Source organism: Aquila chrysaetos, chromosome 24 (genome assembly GCF_900496995.4).
Source record: "Aquila chrysaetos chrysaetos chromosome 24, bAquChr1.4, whole genome shotgun sequence".
Classification (NCBI taxonomy): domain Eukaryota; kingdom Metazoa; phylum Chordata; class Aves; order Accipitriformes; family Accipitridae; genus Aquila; species Aquila chrysaetos.
This window is the reverse complement of record NC_044027.1, coordinates 8,202,488-8,224,409: the sequence shown is the minus strand read 5'-3', so window position 1 is coordinate 8,224,409 and position 21,922 is coordinate 8,202,488. Positions and strand designations below refer to the sequence as shown.

The 21,922-nt window shown below is 47.8% G+C and overlaps 1 protein-coding gene across 4 annotated transcripts in view; it reads left to right on the top strand.

The window, feature by feature from the left end:
• RABL6 (RAB, member RAS oncogene family like 6) overlaps positions 1-17,898 on the top strand; it is a 60,038-nt gene extending 42,140 nt beyond the window's left edge. For all 4 annotated transcript variants that reach the window (XM_041119834.1, XM_030000055.2, XM_030000056.2 and 1 more), the window contains 6 exons: positions 334-499; positions 10,070-10,288; positions 10,961-11,309; positions 13,145-13,316; positions 15,093-15,142; positions 15,757-17,898. In XM_041119834.1, coding sequence (XP_040975768.1) covers positions 334-499; positions 10,070-10,288; positions 10,961-11,309; positions 13,145-13,316; positions 15,093-15,142; positions 15,757-15,954 — 1,154 coding nt within the window. In that variant the 3' untranslated portion in view covers positions 15,955-17,898. The remainder of the gene's footprint in view (positions 1-333; positions 500-10,069; positions 10,289-10,960; positions 11,310-13,144; positions 13,317-15,092; positions 15,143-15,756) is intronic.
• The last annotated feature ends 4,024 nt before the right edge of the window (positions 17,899-21,922 follow it).

Genomic DNA, 21,922 nt, shown 5'->3' with positions numbered 1-21,922 from the left:
AAAATCTGGCTGTGGTATAGTAGCATTCACTGTAGAGCAGAGTCAGCTGCCATGCTAGAGAGTTTTTCAGACTATTTAAGAGCCTGGGTCAGCCTGGTGCATCTTAAACCACAGTGGCTGTGTGTGGTCTGTGAATGCTTTCGTGCAAGATTCTGGATTGGTTTGAGTATCCTGTTCATACGCTTCCTCTTCCCTTGCTGTGTAGCTGAGGTCCTACTTCGTGGCTGCTGTCTGTGTGCTGAAGAGGCCCTGGGTAGGATAGATCTGTAAAAAGCAAATTTCTGTCTTGCTTGTGGTGAACACTGTGTTTTACACCTACTGTTGCTCATGCAGATGCTGCTGCTGCCGCTCCTCCTCCCCACCCTGAAGCTCCTGCAAAAGTACAGAGTGTGGAAGACTTTGTTCCTGATGACAGCCTGGACCACAGCTTTCTAGAAGACCCAGCCCCACAGAAGGACAAAGGGAAACCACAGACTAAACACCGTGTCGATAGTGAAAGGTAAGGAAAGGAGGATGGAGGGAGGGTGAGACAGGTGCATACCTGGATGTGCAGTCTGAATGATGAGTTGGGCCTGGCTAACCTGTTGCAACTGTTCAGAAAGTGATTGCAGAGCAGTTAGCTGCCCCTAAGCCTTTCTGGCTGTGGTATAGTCAGTTGTTCATTGTCTCCCATTTAATGATATACACTGCTCCCTGGGAACGAGGAACAGCAGTAAAAGCTAGTTATCATCTTCCTGGTTTTGCTGTCTTGCTTTCATGCTCAGTGATAAACCACTGGGTTGCTTTGGGTGAGGAAGGGATTTCCCTTCTGGCGAAACGTGCTGAAACATTGGAGATATTTTCCTTGTGGAACACAATGTACTTTGCAGGGATATTATGTTTTGCCTAATGAATACTTTCCTGCTGCAGAGGCCCAAAGCATGGCCAGACTCCTTCATGGCCTGGTACTGCCATTCCTGAGGCATTATAAGGGGTTTGTGTTTGTTGGAGTACACTTGGGGGCATTCCATGGCTTGATGGCATTCTGGAAGGAAGGATGGAGAGGGTTGTGCTGTTGGGAGTGTCACTGCCTGCTTGCCTGCAGATTCCAGAAAAGTCTTAGGGGACGCCTTTCTTTTTCTCTCTAAATTGGAGGGATACGGATTTGGTGAATGGACTGTTGAGTGGATAAGGAATTGGCTGGATGGTCATATCCAGAGAGTGGTGGTCAACAGCTTAATGTCCAGATGGAAATCAGTGATGAGTGGTGTCCGTCAGGGGTCCATATTGGGACCAGTACTGTTTAATATCTTTATCAGTGACATAGACAGTGGGATCGAGTGCACCCTCAGCAAATCTGCAGATGACACCAAGCTGAGTCATGCAATTGACATGGCTGAGGGACAGGATGCCATCCAGAGGGACCTGGACAAGCTCGAGAAGTGGGCCCATGTGAACCTCATGAGGTTCAACAAGGCCAAGGGCAGGGTCCTGCACCTGGGTCAGGGCAGCCCCTGGTATCAATAAGAGGCTGGGGGATGAAGGGATTGAGAGCAGCCCTGTGGAGAGAGACTTGGGGGTACTGGTGGATGAAAAACTGGACATGAGCCAGCAATGTGCATTTGCAGTCCAGAACCGTATCCTGGGCTGCACTAAAAGAAGCGTGGCCAACAGGTCAAGGGAGGTGATTCTGCCCCTCTGCTCTGGTGAGACCCCACCTGGAGTACTGCGTCCAGATCTGGGGTCCCCTGTGCAAGGAAGACATGGACCTGTTGGAGCGAGTCCAGAGGAGGGCCATGAAAATGGTCAGAGGGATGGAACACCTCTGCTATGAGGAAAGGCTGAGAGAGTTGGGGTTGTTCAGCCTGGAGAAGAGAAGGCTCTGTGGAGACCTTATTGCAGCCTTTCAATACTTAAAGGGAGCTTACAAGAAAGATGGGGACAGACTTTTTAGTAGGGCTTGTAGCAATAGGACAAGGGGTAACGGTTTTAAACTAAAAGAGGGTAGATTTAGACTAGATACAAGGAAGAAATTTTTTACAATGAGGGTGGTGAAACCCTGGCACAGGTTGCCAAGAGAGGTGGTAGATGGCCCATCCCTGGAAACACTCAAGGTCAAGTTGAACGGGACTCTGAGCAACCTGATCTAATTGAAGATGTCTCTCCTCATTGCAGGGAGGTTAGACTAGATGACCTTTAAAGGTCCTTTCCAACCCAAACTATTCTATGATTCTATAATTCTGTCCTCCAAATGGCAGATTGCTGGGCTTATGCTGTAGGCTGGATTTTCTTTTTTTCTTTTCTTTTCTTTTTTTCTTTTCCTGGCTTTGATGTTTTTAACCAAAAAAAGGGAAAAGGGATTGTGTATACTGAGCTGCTCAGACAAGAGGATGTGCAGCAAGCTGTCTGAAAGCAGACTGTCACTTAAGAGGTGACCTAAGTGTACTCACAGGCTTTGCATCCCTCTGCTTAGAATAGTCCTTGCCTGCTGCCTCTTGTCATCAACACTGGATTAACCAGGAGAGTAATTAAATGCTGATACAGCTCATCTGTGAATGTGGTGGATTCTGTGTCTTTTGACATCTTTGTCATGATTCGGTGTTCTCTAGTTCAACCACAACAACTTTAAATCAACGCTGTGTGTGAAGCTCAATGCCTGTCTAATGCAGGTCAGCCTGCATCATCATCCCTTGTGATGATAGAACACGTGGATGTTTTATTTAAAAAAAAAAAAAAAAAAAAGGAGGAAAGAAAGAAAGGCAAAAAAGTGGTGGTTGCTAGAAGCATGCTGGCCTACAAAGAGTCTTGCTTGCAGCTGTGGCTGACCTGGGATATTTTTCTTGTGTTTAACAAGGAAATGCCAGGACAGCCAAGCCTGATCTGCCTGGGGTTTACCGAAGGACTGGGTCCTGGAGTGCCCTTAGAGCTCTTTAGCTGCAGTTCTTGCTGTGGGTAGGAGGTTGGATGTTTAACAAAGGCTTTTCTTGTCCAGAATGTCGGTCACTGGAAGCAAATAGGTGTTAAACTCTACAAAAAGCCAAACATCTCAAACAGTGGTGCAGGAGCCCTGGTCCTTGGTTGTAGAGTTGTCATGTTCTTGGCTATGATGCCTTTCTGCACTCTGTCCCCAGTTTTGGTAGCCCTCCAGTGCATATGAGCTGGTGGGGGCAGAAAGAGGGACACCTTTGGGCTTTCCCAGAGCACAGAGGATGCTTGTTCACAGCTTCATCCTTTGATGACAGTGGTAACCATCTGCAGTTAGAACAGCTCTGTTTCACTAGGAAAAGACCTTGCAGCACATCCCTGCAAATTCAGATGCTCATTATTTCTCTGCAGCTTGGCATCCATGTCTTGCTCTGGTTCCTTATGCAGTTCACAGTTTTCTCAGTGGTCTGGCAATTTTACCTTCCGTTTCTTGCCAAAAAGAGCCTACCACAATAAGCCAGATGTGCTGAAATTCAGAGATGTAGATGTGGTTCTGACTGTCACCTGCAATAATTGATTTCCTTCAGGATGCCAGTTACAACCCTGTGGTGCCCAGGAGCGACATAAAAGTTCTGTAAGTACCATCCCTAATAATCAGCTTCTACTGCAGTGAGTAGGTTGTAGTAGCAAAATCTACTGCTGCAGAAATTTATCTCTGACCTAAAGAACACAAAAGTTCTCCTGTGAAACCACTCAAACCTAATGGAGATTTTATTGGTTTTAAAAAATGAAATACTGGAAGCTGTTTTCCCCTTGCATCTGAGTGAGGAACAAAGCCTGAGAACATACTAGAGATGCATTCAGGTCTCCTGAACATTTTTAAGCAGATATCTGAGTGCTAAGCTTATGCAGCTTGCCAGCATTTCTTCTCAGTGTGCTGTAACCAAGTGTAAGCTCCAAAACTGAAGAGCCATTGAAGATGTGGCAGAAGAATGGGCTGTGTGTTGAGAATTTGTGAAGTTACTTCTCTTACCCAAATAAGAGGAATTGCCTGGCTGTCCATAAGCAAGAGTCTTGTAGTTAGGTCATGTGAGAACACCTTAGTGCACAGTGTGTTACACATGTGAAGCAGAGATAGTTACATTCACAGAATCACAGAATCACAGAATGGCTGATGTTGGAAGGCACCTCTGGAGGTCATCGGGTCCAACCACCCTGCTCAACCAGGGCCACCCAGAGCTGGTTGCCCAGGACCATGCCCAGATGGCTTTTGAGTATCTCCATGGATGGAGATTCCACAACCTCTCTGGCAACCTGTGTCAGTGCTTGGTCACCCTCACAGTGGAAAGAGTGTTTCCTAATGTTCATAGGGAACCTCCTGTGTTTCAGTTTCTGCCCCTTGCCTCTTGTCCTGTCATTGGGCAGCACTGAAAAGAGCCTGGCTCCGTCTTCTTTGCACTCTCCTTCGGGTATTTAAATACATTGATAAGGTCCCCCCAAGCCTTCTCTTCTCTAGGCTGAGCAGTCCCAGCTCTCATGTGAGAGAACCTTTCCTCATGTGAGATAAGCTCCAGTCACTTAAGCACCTTTGTTGCCCTTCAATGGACTCTCTCTGGTATACCCATGTCTCTCTTGTACTGAGGAACACCCAGAACTGGACACAGCACTCCAGGTGTGGCCTCACCAGTGCTGAGCAGAGGGGAAGGATCACCTCCTTCAACCTGCTGGCAATACTTTGCCTAATGCAGCCCACGATACCATTAGCCTTCTTTGAGGCAGGGGCACCTTGCTGTCTTATGTTCAACTTGGCGTCCACCAGGACCCCCAGGCCCTCTTCTGCCAAGCTGCTTTCCAGCTGGGTGGCCCCCAACATGTATTGATGCATGGGGTTGTTCCTCCCCAGGTACAGGACTTTGCACTTCCCCTTGTTAAACTTCAGGAGGTTCCTGTCAGCCCATTTCTCCAGCCTGACAAGGTCCCTCTGGGTGGCAGCATGGCCCTCTGTGCATCAGTCACTCCTCCCAGTTTGGTGTCATCTGCAAACTTGCTGAGGGTTAACCCTGCACCATCATCCAGATCATTAATGAAGATGATAAACAGGACTGGGTCCTGTGTTGATCCCTGGGGTACACCACTAGTTACTGGCCTCCAGCTAGAGTTCGTGCCACTGTTCACCACCCTCTGGGCCTGGCCATTCAGCCAGTTTTCAATTCATCTCGCTGTCTGCTCATCCAGCCTGTATATCAACAGCTTCCCTAGGAGGATCTTATAGGAGACAGTGTCAAAGACCTTACTGAAGTCCAGGTATCCACTGCTCTTCTCTCACCTACCAGGACAGTTATTGCATCGTAGACTTTTATCAAGTTGATCAAGCATGACTTGCCCTTGGTAAATCCATGCAGACTACTCCTGATGATTTTCTGTTCATTCATGTGCCTGGAAATAGTTTGCAGGATTAGCTGCTCCATCACCTTCTCAGGGATCAAGGTGAGGCTGACTGGGCAGTAGTTACCTGGGTCCTTCTTCTTGCCCTTCTTGAAGATAGGAGCGGCATTTGCTTTCCTCTTCAGGAAAGCCTTCAGGCACTTCTCCCAGTCGCCACGATTGATCAAAGATTATGAAGAGTGGCCTCCCAATGACATCTGCCAGCTCCCTCAGCACTCGTGGGTGCATCCCATCAGGGCCCATGGACTTAAGTATGTCCAGTTTTGCTTTGTCCAGGATCCCTGACCTGATCCTCTTCCACCAAGGGTGCATCTTCCTTGCTCCACATAATCCCCCTCGTGTCTGAGACCTGGGATTCCTGAAGACCTGTCTTGCTAGTAAAGGCTGAGGCAAAGAAGGCATTCAGTACTTCAGCCTTTTCCACGGCCTATGTAACCAGGTCCCCCTTCTCATTGAGCAATGTGCCCACATTTTCCCTAGTCTTCTTTTTGTCACCTATGTACTTATAGAAGCCCTTCTTGTTGTCCTTGACATCCCTGGCCAGATTCAATTCCCTTTAGGCTTTAGCTTTCCTACTTCATCCCTGGATGCTTGGACAGTGTCTCTGTATTCCTCCCAGGTTACCCGTTCTTGCATCCACCCCCTGTATGCTTCCTTTTTGTGTTTGAGTTCATCCAGGAGCTCCTTGTTCATCCGTGCAGGCCTCCTAGCATTTTTGCCTGACTCCTTATACATTGAGATGGACTGCTGTTGAGCTTGGAGGAGGTGATCCTTGAATGTTAACCAGCTTTCTTGAGCCCTTCTTCCCTCCAGGGACTTATCTCACAGGAGTCTTCCAGGCAAATCTTTGAAGAGGCCAAAATCTGCTCACCTGAAGTCCAGCTTGCTTTTTACCCTCCTCCCTGCCCTCAGGATCCTGAACTCCATCAAGGCTGCCTTCGACTTTCACCTTCCCAACAAGCCCTTCATTTTTTGTGGGTATGAGGTCCAGGAGAGCACCTGTCCTCGTTGGCTCCTCTATCACTCAGAGGAGGAAGTTATCAATGCACTCCAGGAACCTCCTGGATTGCTTACACCTTGCTGTCTTGTCTGTCCAGCAGATATGGGGGTGGCTGAAGTCCACGAGCACCAGGACCTGCGAACACGAGGCTGTTCCTATCCTTTTATAGAGGGCCCGATCCACTTGTTTTTCCTGGTGAGGCAGCCTGTAACAGACACCCACTATAGTGTCACCTTTACCTGTCCTCTCTTGAATCCTAACCTATAAGCTCTCAGTTGGCTCCTCATCCATCCCCAGGCAGAGCTTCTTGCACTCCAGCTGTTCTCACTTAGAGGACAACTCCTTGGGGAAGAGGACAAGGTCTTGTTCTCGTTGTTGGAGCAGTATGTTATGCTGTATAACTGAACTGCTTCCTGAACTCAGGGGTGTGTTTGCTTCCATTTGTAAGAACTTGTTTGCTTTTCTGAGCTTCAGAAAGAGGCTGTAAATCAGGTATTTCTTGTCCATTTTGTTGAGGTAGGGAATTCTTGATTTTTTTGCAATGATGTCGTGTGAACTTCTCCCATTCCCTACTCCATAACATCTCTAAACAATGGAGCAAGAGTTGACATGGAGCAGTAATGTTAGAAAAAAACACTTCGTTTTCTTAAGTGTGCTATCATTGAGGAATGTGCTCGTGCCTGTGGAACAAGGCTATTCTTGCCCAAAGATCAGACAGCTGCTGAGACTTTCAGCACTTACTGATGTCTCTCAGTGTTGCTATAGCTAAATCCCAGCACAGATCTACAGAGATTAATGGAGCCCTGGGCTTTGTTTAATGGTGTGTTATGGTTCTCTAGCTTGCAATAAAAAGAACTCCCAAAATCAGTTTCTTTACCGGTTAATTAGGAGGGCAGTTCAATCTCCCAGTTTGCTGTTTCAGGTCTTAATTTTCTGCTCTTTAGCCTGATGCCCTGAGCCAGTGTGTTATGTGACTGCACTGGAGGAGCTAATCTGGCTCCAAATAGGCTCCCCTCTTCCCTCCTGCTGGGCCAGGCTGGTCTAGGTCCATGGGTGGGCTGTAGGTATCTCAAAGTAAGTTTATGCTGCACCTAACTATTCCTCTTCTGTCTTCTCAGCATCACTAGGCATTTATCTTAAACATTCATTAGATTTCCTTGACGTTACATCTGAAGGGCTTTGAACTGGTTCTGTGCTTTTATGGCATCTGGTACTTATATAGTGGTACCCAGCTGCACTAGACCAAGTGAGAGAAGCTGAGGACACTGGTTCACAGTAGAAGGCCCCCATCTCCTAGAATACAGCCATGCAGGCTCATCCTGTGGTGTGTGATTCCCTTAGCTTATCTGCTTTATTAGAGTTTGCGTTTTTCCTCTTTCTCTAGCCCCCAAAACTGATGTGGCAAGAGGATTCCACGGGCTGCCCATGGGGCTGGCTCCACTGGCCGCACGGCAGGGCTAGTGGAACACAGTTGATCCAGGTTTGAGACCTTGTGCTCAGGTTGCAGCAGGATTTGTTTCATCACCAGCAGCCATTCTGTGTATACAACGGAGGGCTCACTGAGGAAACCCCGACATGCTCTTTGATCAGTAGCTCAGACGCAGACCTCGGCGAGCGTAGGCATTTTTGGTGGGTACCTGCGCCTGCAAACACTTTGGCTCAACAGTAAGGCAGGCTTGGCAGCGCGTCAAGTGTTGGAGAGAGTGGTGCGATGTGCTTGTTTTCGCGTGCTCTGAATTCCTTCCAGCTGGAACCTCAGGACCACAAGCTGATACTAATTTTGCGTTGTCAGACCTTGTTTATACTGCAGCAGTGATTTTCCTGATGTATATTCACTCCACTGCTTTGCTCTTAAGCTGTCACTCAACGATTTGTGTGGAAGTTATAGAGGGAGGCAGTGTGTTCACTGCAAAGGGAGATGACCCACTTTGTGCAGGTGTGTGTACACATGTGGATGTTCTGTTCTTAATGCTTTAAAGGCTGCAAGTCTTGTATGGTGTGCAGTAGAAGGCAGCAATCTCTGAAGAGTCCCCATGCTTAATAGAGCAGTGACATGTTAAAGAAATGCAATGTCACTAGTTCAGAATAATACCCTGCCATTTTTAGGATGCAACTCCATTTTCTTTTCAGTGCATTTCAAGAGGAAACCCTACCCTGCCAGTGCTTCACAGACCTCAGAAATCATTCACTTGTAATTTCTCCAGCCTTGGAGGCTGTTTTGGGCACCAGTTTTCTTCTCCTTTGTGTGGGACGGGCTGTGTGCCTCCTTTCTGGCTCGGTATGAGAGCAGCAGTGTTATTGATGAAGGGGCTCTTCAGCAGCCTGTCTCTGCTTAGCTGGGAGCTGCCTTGTGAGTCCTGAAAGTGGAGGGATCCACACCAAAAGCAGAAGGAGGGAGCGGATGTCGGCCCTGATCTTAGCACTCTAACCCAGACAAGCATTGGTTGTAATCACTCTCAATGTGCTGCACTGGTTGTCATAAGCGTGGTGTCCCATATGTCATAAATGACTCCATTATCTGTTGGCAGATGTATTAATTCTTTAAAACTAACTTGTAAACCAGTAACTAGCCATAAGAAGAGCCTGAGCGAGTAGTACAATCATCCGGACTGTGTTAGGGCCTCAGCATTTCCCATCCCATCAGCTCACCATCCTCTACTGTCTCTGCCAGTACTGGCCGTGTGCTGGTGACTGGGAACACCACCTTCTTCCAGATTAAGGATTTTAGGTTTTTGTGATTCCTTTTATGCCTCTAAAATCTAATCTGTTCCAAGCTATAATCTTTTTTTTTTTTTGTCTCTGCATAAAAATGAAGGCTGTGTTTGTACAATCCGTATCAAGTCATTAAAAGGACAGTGACCTGTGTATGGTAGGTTATCAAGAAGGAGCTGGGTATCCACTGCAGATAAAGCAAATAGAATGAGGAAAGGTGATGCAAAGGCTCATCAGCCAAGGCTGGGAAAAATATCTATAATCCTGACATGAGCAAATCCTTCAGAAAGTATTAAAATTGTTGAGTCCTGGGAACAATCAGACAAGAATCCTCAGCTGGTAATTTCAGCTGCGAAGCTCTCTATCAAGATGCCTCTGAACACATAACTGTGTTACATCCAGGGAGTCTGACAAACTCCTAGCTCTAGAAGTGTGTCCTTAGGTTAATTTAATTTGGGGAATGTTAAAGCATGGTTATGGTGTCTGGGTAGCTGCCTGCTTCAGGGAGAACCAGAGAAATAGAAATAATTCCAGGAGGCTAATAGCTGCAAGTGAATTCCCATAGTCGTGGCAGTATGTGATCAGGTTTAATTACAGAATGTGGGGATTAAGGCAAGCAGTTCCCATGGTTTAATTGACTGATCCTTGCATGTTGGACTGGAGAGTGTTCTGATAGAGCTGAAGCAACAGACTGCTCTATAGCACTGAGGCTCACCTTTTGCAGCCACTTACTTTTAGCTTGAGTGGTAGCAGCCACTGTGTGACGCATCCTTCCGTGGCCCATTTTGTACAGGGCTTGTGCCACCACTGCAGCCTGCAGGGAGCAGGTCCAGCCTGAACAGCGTAGCAGCTGGGCAGTGTGCAGGGGGAAGGCTGGCAGTGCTGCTGTCCTGGGCTGAGGGATGTTGACTGGAAGAGCCAGGCAAGCGGCAGTCTGCTTTCAAGGGGAGTCATGTCTGTCCTAGCACATCCTGCTGGTGCTGTGTCTGATCGTTGTCTATTTTGCAGTGATGGAGAGGTGCCCGGGGGGAACCCCATGGTGGCAGGTTTCCAAGATGACCTGGATCTGGATGACAAAATCCCCAGCAAACCTTTGTTGGCAGCAGAACGGGTGCCCAGCAAGAACGTCACCCTCTCCAGTGAGGAGGAGGAAGAGGAAGAGGTGAAGGACTCTAAGGTTGTACTCATACCCGATGAAGACATCGACATGGAGCAGGAAAAAAAAAGGTACGAAGCACGGCCTGAAGTGTGGGGTTGTGCTGGCAAGCTTGGGCCTCTTCTCAGTCCTGCCACTGACTTCTCTGCACCCTCTGGGAAATCTTGGTGTCTCTGTCAGCCTGTTCCTTCAACTGTAAGCTGGGGCTGTATTTACTTTAGTTGTGACTGCTTTACACAGTGTTTTCTGCACTGCACCTAGGCAGCATGCCTTTGAGCACTGTGCTCCTGTGGTCACTGGTATGTTTCTGCTTGGGAATGGCCCAGCCTTCTTCTCAAGTTTGAACAAGAGACAGTAACTGAGTGCCTGAATGTCTGTTTGTAGCAGTGTGAGGAGGACAGAGGAGTAGAGTCTTGTGGTGAAGGGATTGGAAGTCATTCACCACACCCTGTGCTGGAGAACGATGAACTGGATCATGTTCTTCACATACCACATCCTGTGGGTGATAGTCAGCTGTGGCCTGCTGGTGCAGGCACCTGTGCATCAGCGTCCACAGAGATACAAGGGTCATCTTCAGCCTTTGAGTGCTGTGTGTTTGACCATCCTGCCCCGAGGATGAACTACCTTTCCTGTTGAGATGCACATTGCAGTGCTTGAGGCAGGCTCAGCTATTAATTGGTCATTGTGCTTTGCTTCACACAATGGGGGTGGACAGGCTCCGACAACTTGTTTCTTTTTCTCAGGTCTTCCAGAAAATCTCTGAAACCACAGAGTGAAGCAATTTTGACCAAAGTAACTGACCTGAAACCTCCTGACAGTTTACCTCCACGTTCTGGGTCTGAAAGAAACAGCAGCAGCAAGGTCCACACTAGCCTGCCTGCTGCTGCTGCTGCCACCCCAGCAACAGTCCAGGCGCCAAAGACCACTTCCCAAAGCAAAGGACATGCTCTCAAGCAGAAAGTGGTCAAAGAGGAAAAGCCTGAGGAGTCTGACAGTGATCAAGAGGGACCAATAGCTACTCAGATGCTCTCATTTGTAATGGATGACCCAGACTTCGAAAGTGAGGATTCTGACAGCCAGAAGAAGAAAATGGTAAATAACATGCATGAATCGCTGTGCGCTGCTGCGAAGCTGAACTTGAAGTGTTGAGGCATCTCACTGAGCAGGGCTTTCATCTGCTGTCCCATCTCTCAGCAGCAGTAGCAGCAAGTCAGGTGCTAAGCAACCTGAAGAGATTGATATAAGCACAAACCCACTAATGCTCTGATTGTTGAAGCCACACATGGCAACAAGGTTTGTGCTTACGGGTTTTAATGTGCTGTTTATTCTCAGTAGGTCCAAAATGCAGTCAGTCCAGTAGTGTGGAAGGTATAAAATACAAAGCTAATGTTTTTTCACCCAAAGTTTAACATGTAGAAGTGTATGCATGCCAGAGAGAGTGAGCTCCCAACAGTCAATCCAGCAATCGAAAGGCCATAACAAAATTTGCTTGGCAAAGCTTTTTACGGAAATAGGAAAATCTGCCTGAGAAGGACTTTGCAGTATAGCCGGGTTAGCTATAATGTCTCTGTGACGTTCAGCACATGGGCAGCTGCTCAGTGCTGCCTGCAGGTGTCTGCTCAAACACACAGTGCAGCAGGAGTCCCCTCTGCCCCTGTCGTGTATTAAAGATGGAGAAAAGACAAGTATCTTCTCTAGGCTGGTAGGAACTTGCTGCTGTGGCTCTAGATATCCCTGATTTCAGTGATCTGTACTCACAGCCAGAAGAGCAATCTCTAGAAACTGCTAACCGTGATTTGGGATGGGCAATTGCTGTACAGGGGTACTCCTGGTGTCTGGGTTAGCTGGTGTTCAGGAGCGTTTTCTGTGTTTGCATCATTCCAGAATCCTGCAGAAAGGTCGGTTGTCCTAGTTTCTTTGACCTTGCCCATGTGCCATGCTGTTTATTAAGTAATTTTCCATTCATTTAGCATTTTCAGTACCTGCTTTTCTTGGCACTTTAATGTGAAAGCAAAAGTATTTAGAGCAAGTTTACTTCTCTTAGCATGCGATGATGAGAGATGGGATTTGTGAGGGAGCTTGCCATTGCAACAGTGTCAGGGAGATGCCCCACAACTTGTCAATGCTTTTCAACTACAAGGTTTACTGGTCAGGCAAAGCAGTAAAAAAACCACCATTAGCAAGGAGGAGGGGGGCATTGCCTAGGTCAACAGCAGAGCGAGGCCGTGTTTGGTCAGTATGGAGGATACAAAGAAAGGATGGTTAACGAATTCTGAAGAGGATCAGTTGGCAGGTGTCAGAAGATCATTAAACTTCATTTCTATTCCCGTCATGCAGAGACAGAGGATTTTGGGGTGATATCCAGTCTCTGCAGCATCCTGTTTTTTAGCCCACATTGAAGGGGCAAATATGCCCTGGGAGCACATTTTCTTTTGACTTGATGAAGGGAATTACTCTGCAAACACAAACCACTTCCTTGGCCCTGCTGCATGTTGCTCTGGTACATGAGACCCCGCAGAGCTACACAGAAAAATGTTTTGTCTGTCAGGTCTGGAGGTGAGTTTTCAGCCGTTTAGATTTTCCCCAAAACAGAGGTGCCTCTCCAGGGCAGTTAGAGGCTGATGCTGTTAAGCTAACACAGTTGAAGGTCTCGTTTAATCCCTTTACATCAGGGAATGTTAAGCATGAATGTTAAGTTACCAGAGCACACTTTCTAGTACCAGCACTACTGAGGCATTTTACTGAGGCAAGAAACAGATAGAGCTTATAAGATCAAGGACATTAATTTCCAGACAGTAACAGCTCAGTTCAGCTACCATTTCCTTCCCTCCTCCCCACCTGCTGACATCTGACATCTTTGTGTACAAAATGCTTAGAGATTTTGGTTGAAAGATTTGTTGGTGTTGTCTGCCTTTTCTTGTCTCTAGGATGAATTCCCAGTCCGGGAAGATCTCTCTGAAATATCTGATGACGATACCTCGTTGACAAAGCCACCCCAACCTGTGAAATCAACAGTCCACTCCTTTAAACTGAAAAATGACTCAGATCTCTTTGGTTTGGGTTTGGAAGAAACTGGTCCCAAGGAGAGCAGTGAGGAAGGTAAAGGTCACACTTTATTTTCACTCTTGCTGATTTTGTTTGTCAGGCATCTGTTTTTTCCAAAATGGTTCCAGGGTGTAAGCAAACCAATTTGCACTAAATAAAATAGCCTGTAACTTCATGCAGTGCCCTGTGTGAGTCTTTAATGTGGTTTAACACAGCATAAATAACTTTCTTTAAGTTTTTCTCCATGGGGGCGGGGTCAACTTTGCTTGTCTGCGGCATCAGCCATGTATTATTTTTGTCCCAGCTGGAAGCAGGAGCACATCTTTCACACGCTGCTTCTGTTTAAGGCTTCCTGCTTAGCCTTGCATGCCTGGGAAGTGCTGTTCAGCATTACAGTGTCTACCCCCTCAAGAATTTGGATCAACTTGAGCAAAATGCTCTGACATACCCTGCCAATTTGCTCTTCTATTTTTGGGAAAGGTGGGGTGGGGTTCTGATCACAACCTAAGTATTCCTCGGTCTTCCCCCCCCCCCGCCATTCCCTGAGGGAACGAATCTTACTTGTGCAAATAATTTCTGCTGTCTTGGCATTACTGCAAAGCAACTTCCTATAGATCTGCCCCTGATGTCACCACAAAAGATGGGAAGTTAAAGACTTGAGGGGAAAAGCTGTAAGCAGCACCAGAGAGAGATGCCTTTGAATAGCTATTTCAAAAGTGTAAGCAAGGTGTCACAGGCTGCGATGGCTTCATCAGCTTGTCGCTTTGAATTGCTGAACAGCACAGCTTGAAATAGCTAGAAGTGCGTCTGCAGAGGCCCAGGTCAATAATTTAGCTTCAGTTTAGCATCTTTAATAATTCAATGTGGGTTCCTCCTATCTCCTCTTTCTGGAATAAATATAAAAACATATCTTGGTAGTCAGATAGTTGGAGCTTGACGAGCAATTAGACTTCTCTATGGCTGACTTGTATTTACAGATCAGCTGAGATAAAAACAGTGTGTAGGTAAGATTGACAATTGAATACCACATGTGAAACATGGTACAGTTATAAAGCCTCCTGTGAAACAGCCAAGTAGATACTCTCCTGTTCAGGAAGGTTTTGTGCAAAGGCAGTGGACCTTCAGCAGTCAAATCAGCAGCCAAGTCATCAGCCACAATAACTTGGGATAAATGTTTTGACAGTGATGGACTCTGGGACTCATTTGATACCATGAAAAGTAGCCACCCCTGTAGAGCAGGGCTGCAGCGCTGACGCTTTGGCCTCGTGGTGATACAATTTCCATACACAGTTCAAACAACAGTGAGTGCTAGCCTGTCAGGATGCTCCCATCTGTTGACACCATGTCCTGAATGGTCCTTCCATTACTAGCTCAACTCACAGAAGCACAAACCATGCCTGGTAGGATTTCCATCTGCCTTCAAATATTTAGTGGTCAGAGGAAAATTGTTCCCAGGAGCTCTTCTTCAGTTGTGGAAATAATAATCTGGTCCCCAATTTGGCCTTTGGACCAGTTTGTAGAGCTGGTCTCTATATTTGTTTCTTAGTAGCTGTGATACAGTGAACACTCAGGTCAGTGTTCATAACACAGAATGATATAGATAATATAATGCTCATAATTAAACTAGATGTATATGGTTAAGTTAGGGTGTGACTGCTGGGGCCTGTGTTGGTTTCTAAAGGGGCTCAGTTTGTCCTGAGATGTTGGGATTGCCTTTATACGTGGCTCCAGGATGGAATATTTTGTTCTTGGAAACTGGGACAGGGCAGAATTGCATCTTTTACTGTTTAAATTGATTAAAAACAATGTCGGGTTTTTTTGTTTGAACAGATAAGCAACCTTCTAAGGAGAAAAAGAAGAAGAAAAAGAAAAGCAAAGAGGTACTATTTAATTATTCAGAGCTGATCTGCCATATTATCTACCAGCCAAGGAGAGGGGTGGCCTTCTACAGTGTACTGTCTGTACCTGGTGGACTTCCTTCCATTCTCACATCGTACAGCCAGATCTGTGCCTCCCAGGCTCTGCAGACCATTAAGCTTAAAAGCAAGCTTTTAGAACAGTTGAATTTTGAAAAGGCAGTGTTCGAGTTTATAAAATATAGGATTAAATAGAGCAGTGCATCTCTGCTGGGTTGTGTCTGTTGATAGCACCATGACTTCTTCCAAGCAGAGGGGGGTCCCCGACAGACCTAATCTCAGAGGCAGCAAGGGAAGTCTGCAGAAGGCTTTGTCTTTGACATTTCTGCCTGTTCAGTACTGTGGTATTGTCAGGCACAAACTGCCTGATGGACCACTACTATGTATAAACCAGATGGTCTTTCCTCTCTTCTGCCCAATCTCACAGAAGGGTCTTCTGGAATTAACTCCAAGCCAGCCTTTGTAGTAGATGCTTCACTCTCAGTAAGGTTCCTGTCAGAGCCAAGTTTCAGGGTGATATATGCTGGGTTACTGGCATGCTCAGAGGGTTTACTAATAAAAATTTTCTCATTTTGCAGGAAGAGGAGAAGTCTGTGAAAAAGAAGAGCAAACACAAGAAGAGCAAAGAGAAGGAGGAGAGCAAAGAGGAGAAAAAGAAAAAGAAAAAGAAGAGCAAGGAGAAAAACAGCGAGATAGATGAACTTGAGGCTTTTCTTGGAGGAGGAGGAGCCAGCATGAGCAAGCCGCGAGGAGGTGGGGACTATGAGGAGCTGTAGGCTGGCTGCATGTACATGCAGTGGACTCTTCTATTGTTGCTGTCTCCATCTTTTCTTACGAGTCACACCAGGACAGGTGCAGATGTGTAAAGCTTTGGCTCTTTGCCATATATTCTCTCAAAACAGAGTTGGCAAAAGAAAAGCTTTACATCTGTGTGTGCTGTTCTGGTGCATTTGTTACACAAAGTAAACCTAGCTGAGATGTACTTGAGTAAGGGGAAGGTTCAGGGCACAGTTCCCAGGCCCACTTCCAGGCTGTCGTTTTTCTCCTTCCAGAGATGCCCTGTCGGGTAGCTGGCAGGCTGTGGGAGGCAAAGGGGACCTGTCTCCTGCTCTGCCTCTGCTATATTCCACTCCTGCACACCTGAAATTCCTGTCTTGTTAAGAGGAGTGCAACAAAACATGCCGCATGAATGCATCGTGCTCGCCTGTCTCAAGTCTTTAACTTTTTATCCTTCCTATTTTTTTAATGAGAAAGGTGGTATTGGCCATTGCTCCACCCAGCAGTTGATGAGCTTTAAATCGAGCAGATCATGCTATGGTACAGCTCTCTAAAACAGCAGCCACAGGGCCAAAGTGAGAGTGTGTGTGATTTTGGAGTCCTTTGAATGGGACCTTTCTGCACAGCAGCTTAATTAGCACTTACTGGTGCTGCTGTTGGAATTCATGAGGCCCCATTGATTTCCGTGGCCCCAGTGTCTCAGACACTACACGTAAGCTGCTATGCAGTTTGGGAAAACAATGCAAAGTGCAAAGCTAACCTGAAAGAGAGAGAAAAATCAGTGCTTTTCTGCATTTCCCACCCTTGATTTTGCATATACTAGAATCCCCTCCCTTCGGTACCTCTCAGGGACATGACTCTCATGTGGAAATTAAGATATCCAGAGCTTCAGAACTGTCTACAGGGAAGTGTTAGCATGGCAAGGCATTTGCTTCTCAGGCATTTTACAGTCATGCTGTAAAACACCGGCTGCCTCTCTACGCTGAGAGGGACAACCACTGTAGCTCAGACAGCATCCTTCCTGGTCCAGCTTCTGTCGATACTGCAGCCGTGTTTACTGGGCCAAGCCTCCCAGCAGCCAACATGCTGCCTTTCCCTGCCCCAAGTGGAGAGCCTCCTCCTATCCCATGAGTTTGGAAAGCCTTTTAATTTTTGCTTTGAACTTAAACCCATGGCTTGGTACTTGCTCAGCAGCATCGGTTGCCATTGGATGGGCACTACAGGCCAGCCCTTCACACTTGCCTGTGTCTCAGTGAGCAGCCCCTGTGTTTGATGGAGCTTTTTAGTTCTCCATACACCCTTCTGGTTTGGTTCTGGTGTCCCTTTCACAGCTCAGACAGTGAAGCTCCCTCCAGGTTCTGTGCATTATATTACCCTGTTGCTTGCAGGTTGATTTGAGGTTTGGTTTTGTTCTCCCTCTCCCCTTTTTGTTGTAAAATGTCAACCATGAAATCCAAACTGGAGTTTCCTTCTACATCCATATAAAGCAAGGAGTTCTTTTGATCCGTTATCCACTCCAGAGTTGTCTTGGCCAGCAGGCAGTTACCTGCTCCGTTTTTCTTTTTCTTTCCCCCAGCCCCCAAAATGCACTTGCAACTGTTTCCCTATAAAGCAAACTGGGTTTTTTGCTGCATGAGCAGTATATTTTTCAGGTCTGTTTGCCATTAGCATTTGCCTACTTCTCTGAGCATTACCACATTTCACATGACACTGTAGGGAAATTGCATGGGACAGTTCAAACTTTGCACGTCTGGGGAGGAAAAAGTAGATTGGGACATGACCAGTTTGTGGCCTCCCGTGTGAAAAGGCAGGCAGGTGTTTGAGCTTCAGCTGGCTGCATTCCTGAAAGCACTTCTGTTCTGTGAAGATTTTTGGGTCATGTTCCATTTTGCATCGAAAAAACCTGGTACAATCCATTCTGACTATAAAGCTCTGTTGTACAACTGCCTCTGCATGTCTTCTTCTCCACCACAAGCATGTTTGCCTGGGCTCAGGAGCTGTGTGTCCTTCCAGGACTGTTTCACAGAAGGACATCCCACTGCCCCTTCCTCATGCTGTTGCATTCTTACACTTCATGAAACAGGGCGCTAAATTAAAAATCATTGAAAAAAAAAACCCCACAGTTGAACATAAAAACCATGAGTTCTTTCCCCAAAACTAAAATTTGTCCTGAGAGAGCTGTTGTTTCATGCAGCGTAAGGGAGATAGCGTTTTTGTTCAGCTCTGCTTACTTGTGAACGCGGCTTTTCGTTAGCAGAAGGCTGTACAGGCGCTGAGTCCCCTGGAAACATTGATGTTGGCATTGGTTTGTCTTTCACCTGGGCCAGATTTGACCACCGCAGGAGCCTTTACACTCCCTGCAGCTCATGTTCCTTGTCAGCACAAGGAGCTGAGACAAAAACAAGGAAAGATGAGTCATTGTGTTCCAAAATACTCCTTTAAAAGAGAAAAGCAGATGCGAGAGTTCTCTTTACTTACATTAGAGCCCCAGGAGGGTGTGTGGCATGTTTTGGCTTTGGCAGCAAGGCCAGAAAAATCCCACCCTGTGAGTGAAGTGGCAGCATGGAAGGGAATAGCAGCAAAGAATGCTGAACCAGTTGGGGCTACAGCATGAGGTGTAATCCAATGCCAGCAAGTGTGAGTGAAAGGAGAAAGAAATAGACCTTGTCTGAGCTGGGGTCTCCCATACCCAGTCTTTCAAATAAGCTAAATATAAGAAGTATGTGTATGCGCCTGTCATTATGGGGAAGCTTCTGCAGGATCACATCGATATAAATAGTTCCTGTGAGCATCTCTAGAGGTACCAGTGTATTTGCTTTTGGGTTTATGAGTCATCCAAAAAAAAATCAAGAGCTTGAGGCTGAGGAGCTGCAATTTCTTGCAGTTAATGCTGGCCAGAGCTGCATGCAGTACAAGGTCTCAGTTGGTTTAGAGCAGCAGCAGGGAGAAGTGCAGATTTATCACTGCATTTGTAGCCTGCCAGCTGGGCCTGGTTCCCAAGTGCAGCAAGGGGAGCCCTGTCCTTGGGGGCTGCTGCTGGAGGCACATGCCTGAAAGCCATATTGCCTGTTCCCCTGCCTCTGCACTGCTAGCTGGTTGAGATCCGCAGGGCCCTCGGCCACTATATGATTGCATCTTGGCTTCCACTGTGCCACCTTGAAGCCAGAGCATTCATGATAAGTCATGAGAGGTAAGTCTGAAGTCCCCTGTTCCCACCTGCTGTGTTTTCTCAGCCAGGATTGCTCAGCTGCTGACCAAGCCTCTGCAGGGTGCGGTACAAGAGCTGCCTGATGGGCAGCCTCTGTTTGCTGGAGCATCAGGGCTGGTCTGGCAGCCCTCCAGGAGGAGAGAAGATTAGTCTGCAGGAGTCTGTGTGTCTGTTTTGTGGACAGCATGTGTAGTATCCTGGCTGGGACAGCCAGGGCTGTGCTGCTAACCCAAGACATGAATGGGAGCTGTGCACCCAGCGTTTATTCTGGGGAGTGTTCCTTGCTGTACCTGTCCCTGGTGTGGGATGATAGAGCGTGACGGTTAGCAGCTCCTGTCACTCTTGGCAACTTCTGGCGTGTGACTTGATGGAGCTGCTGCGACAAGATGGGGGTGAAGTCGTATTCCAAGAGCAGACTGACATTTTGATCTCTGCCGGCTTCACAGTGTGCCTTCTGTGCTGGCATCCCTGTGGCTCCCCAGCTGGGAGCCCATTTTAGCAAGACCTTCCAGCTCACCTGCACCCGAGTGGCCTGGAACTGTCTGACTCCTCCATGCTTGTACATACTCTCCCTGAGGATTCCTCCTGTGCAAAGGCAGCAGGTTCACAGCATCTTTCTCCTGATGGCCCAAGTCTCCTTAGCACAGGTGGCCATCCCTGCTTGCTAAAGCGCTTGTTCGTGTTAATCTGTGTTAGTGGCTGTCACAAAACTCATCCCTGCAAGAGAATCAAGCTGCTGAGCCATGCACCCCAGCCCTGCATGGCACAGCCTGTGCCAAAAGGACCACGTCTCTTGATACCCAATCTATGGCTTCCTCTACCCCTGTGTCAAAATACCAGATAGAAAAATAGTGCAAAGACAGACTGACCGTCCTTGCAGCTCCCACCACCCCCAAACCAGCTCAGTCTCTGGCATCCCTGTGGAAAGCTGTCTGTCAGTCTTCTGCCTTGAGGCTTGAGAGCTGCTTGATAATTGCCATCCAGATTTATTCCTGGCCAATTTATGCTTATTTGTTCCTTTGCCAGCACTGTTGTTTAAATACTGCTCCCCCCTCCTAGCCCTGTGCGGACGGGCCTTGTATCCCTGCGCTGCTTTTGTTCTGCTGGACAGGCTGTCCCCTGGCTGTGCTAGCAGCCATCCTTGGCACCGGCTCCCCTTTGAGTTCATCTTTCTGTGGCCGCGCCAGTCCAGATGAGGTCATGCCAGGGCTGGTACTTAATGATTCCCGCACAATACATCTCCTGCTGCAACCTGTAATGGGGCTGGCCTTCACAGCTGTATTCTGCTGGCAACTGGCAGCTAGCAGCTGGCTTACCAGTGCACCAGGTCTTCACCATTCCCCATGATTTACGACAGGAGCCACGTGCAAGGAGTGCAATGATCCTGCCCTTTGAGGGATTCAGCTCCACCCTATTTCTGTTGCTCCCGTAAGGTCACAAGTTTTTCCCTGGCTTGCTGAGGCCCAGGGTGGGAATTTGGTTCCTTCCCTTCAGCAGTGAACGTGAAAAGGTTATTGAAACTCGGGTTTTAGCGGGACACAAAATGAATGTGGGAACTTGCAGGTGCTCTCGGAGGAGGATTGCCCTGCGAGCAACCACAGGCTCCTGGAGGTGCTGCAGGGCCAGACAAACACCTGGGCTGCGCAGGACAGGCCAGGCAGAGCTGAAGGGAGGGCAGCTAGCAGGCAGATGGCTGGGCTGGGGGCAAGATGTCTAATGGGTGTGCTGCCTGCAACTTCCCTGCAGTCAAGGATCCTGCTTCTTGGAGAGACTGTAGTGCTTGCCTGTCCTTCTGGGATGCCCCTGAGCTCGCAAATGGGTGATTCTGGGGAAATCCTGCAGTAGGATGGGCTTAGGGACCGATCGCTGTAACCTAGCAACAGTGTCCATCATGGCATAATATAATTAATCCAGTGTTGGCTCAGTCTACTGCTTAAAGATAGCAGGGCAAGTGGTTGAGCCTTTTTAACTTGTGGGTTTGCCTCCAAAACAAGCCTTCAGTATCTTGGCCATGTCACACGTGTTCCTGGCCGTAGGGTGGCTCATGGTGAGTGTCCAGTCTTCCATCTTTCACACACTTCACAGGGAAGTTGCTGAGCAAAAGGAAATAATCCCCTGGCACCTTCAGAGAGCCATCGTGGCTGAACCCGGTGGGTCTCGTAGGCTCAGGCAGACCTTGGTCAGGTGAGATATGGTGTAGTTGGCTAAAGCTGCGGGTTCAGGCACGGAGTAGCCTGTGGGAAACTGGAGCACCATTACAGGTTAAAGCAGGAGGTGTTATCTGTATGCTTGTGTGCTCTGCTCAAAGCTGTATGCAGGATACTGCTGTGGAGCAGCAAGCCAGCCTGTGAACCCATAAAACTCCTAGTTATCTCCAAATTGTTGGCAGGCTCTGCCTTACAGCAGGAGCAAGGAGGCAAAGTAGTGGGGTGGCTTTCCATCACCGCAGAGGTGAGATGGGGCAGGGAGGAGTGTGTGCTGTGTCTCCTGGTGCAGGGGACCCCCGAGAGATGCCACTCTCCCCTCTTCCACGTGCCTCTCCTGGCTCCAGGATAGCGTGTGTTGGCATGGGGGAGCTCTGCCTGTGCCTGAGGTTTGGCCTGGGTGGCAGCTGCAGACGGAGACTGTGCTGGCGTCTGCAGACTGGCTGCGGGAAGGAGCCAGCAGGCTGGGAAAAGAGCAGGCTTTTCCCCAGAGCTGGTAGGAGAAACACCCCTTCTTGTGCCTTTGGCAGGAAACGTCTCCGTGGAAGGGTGCGG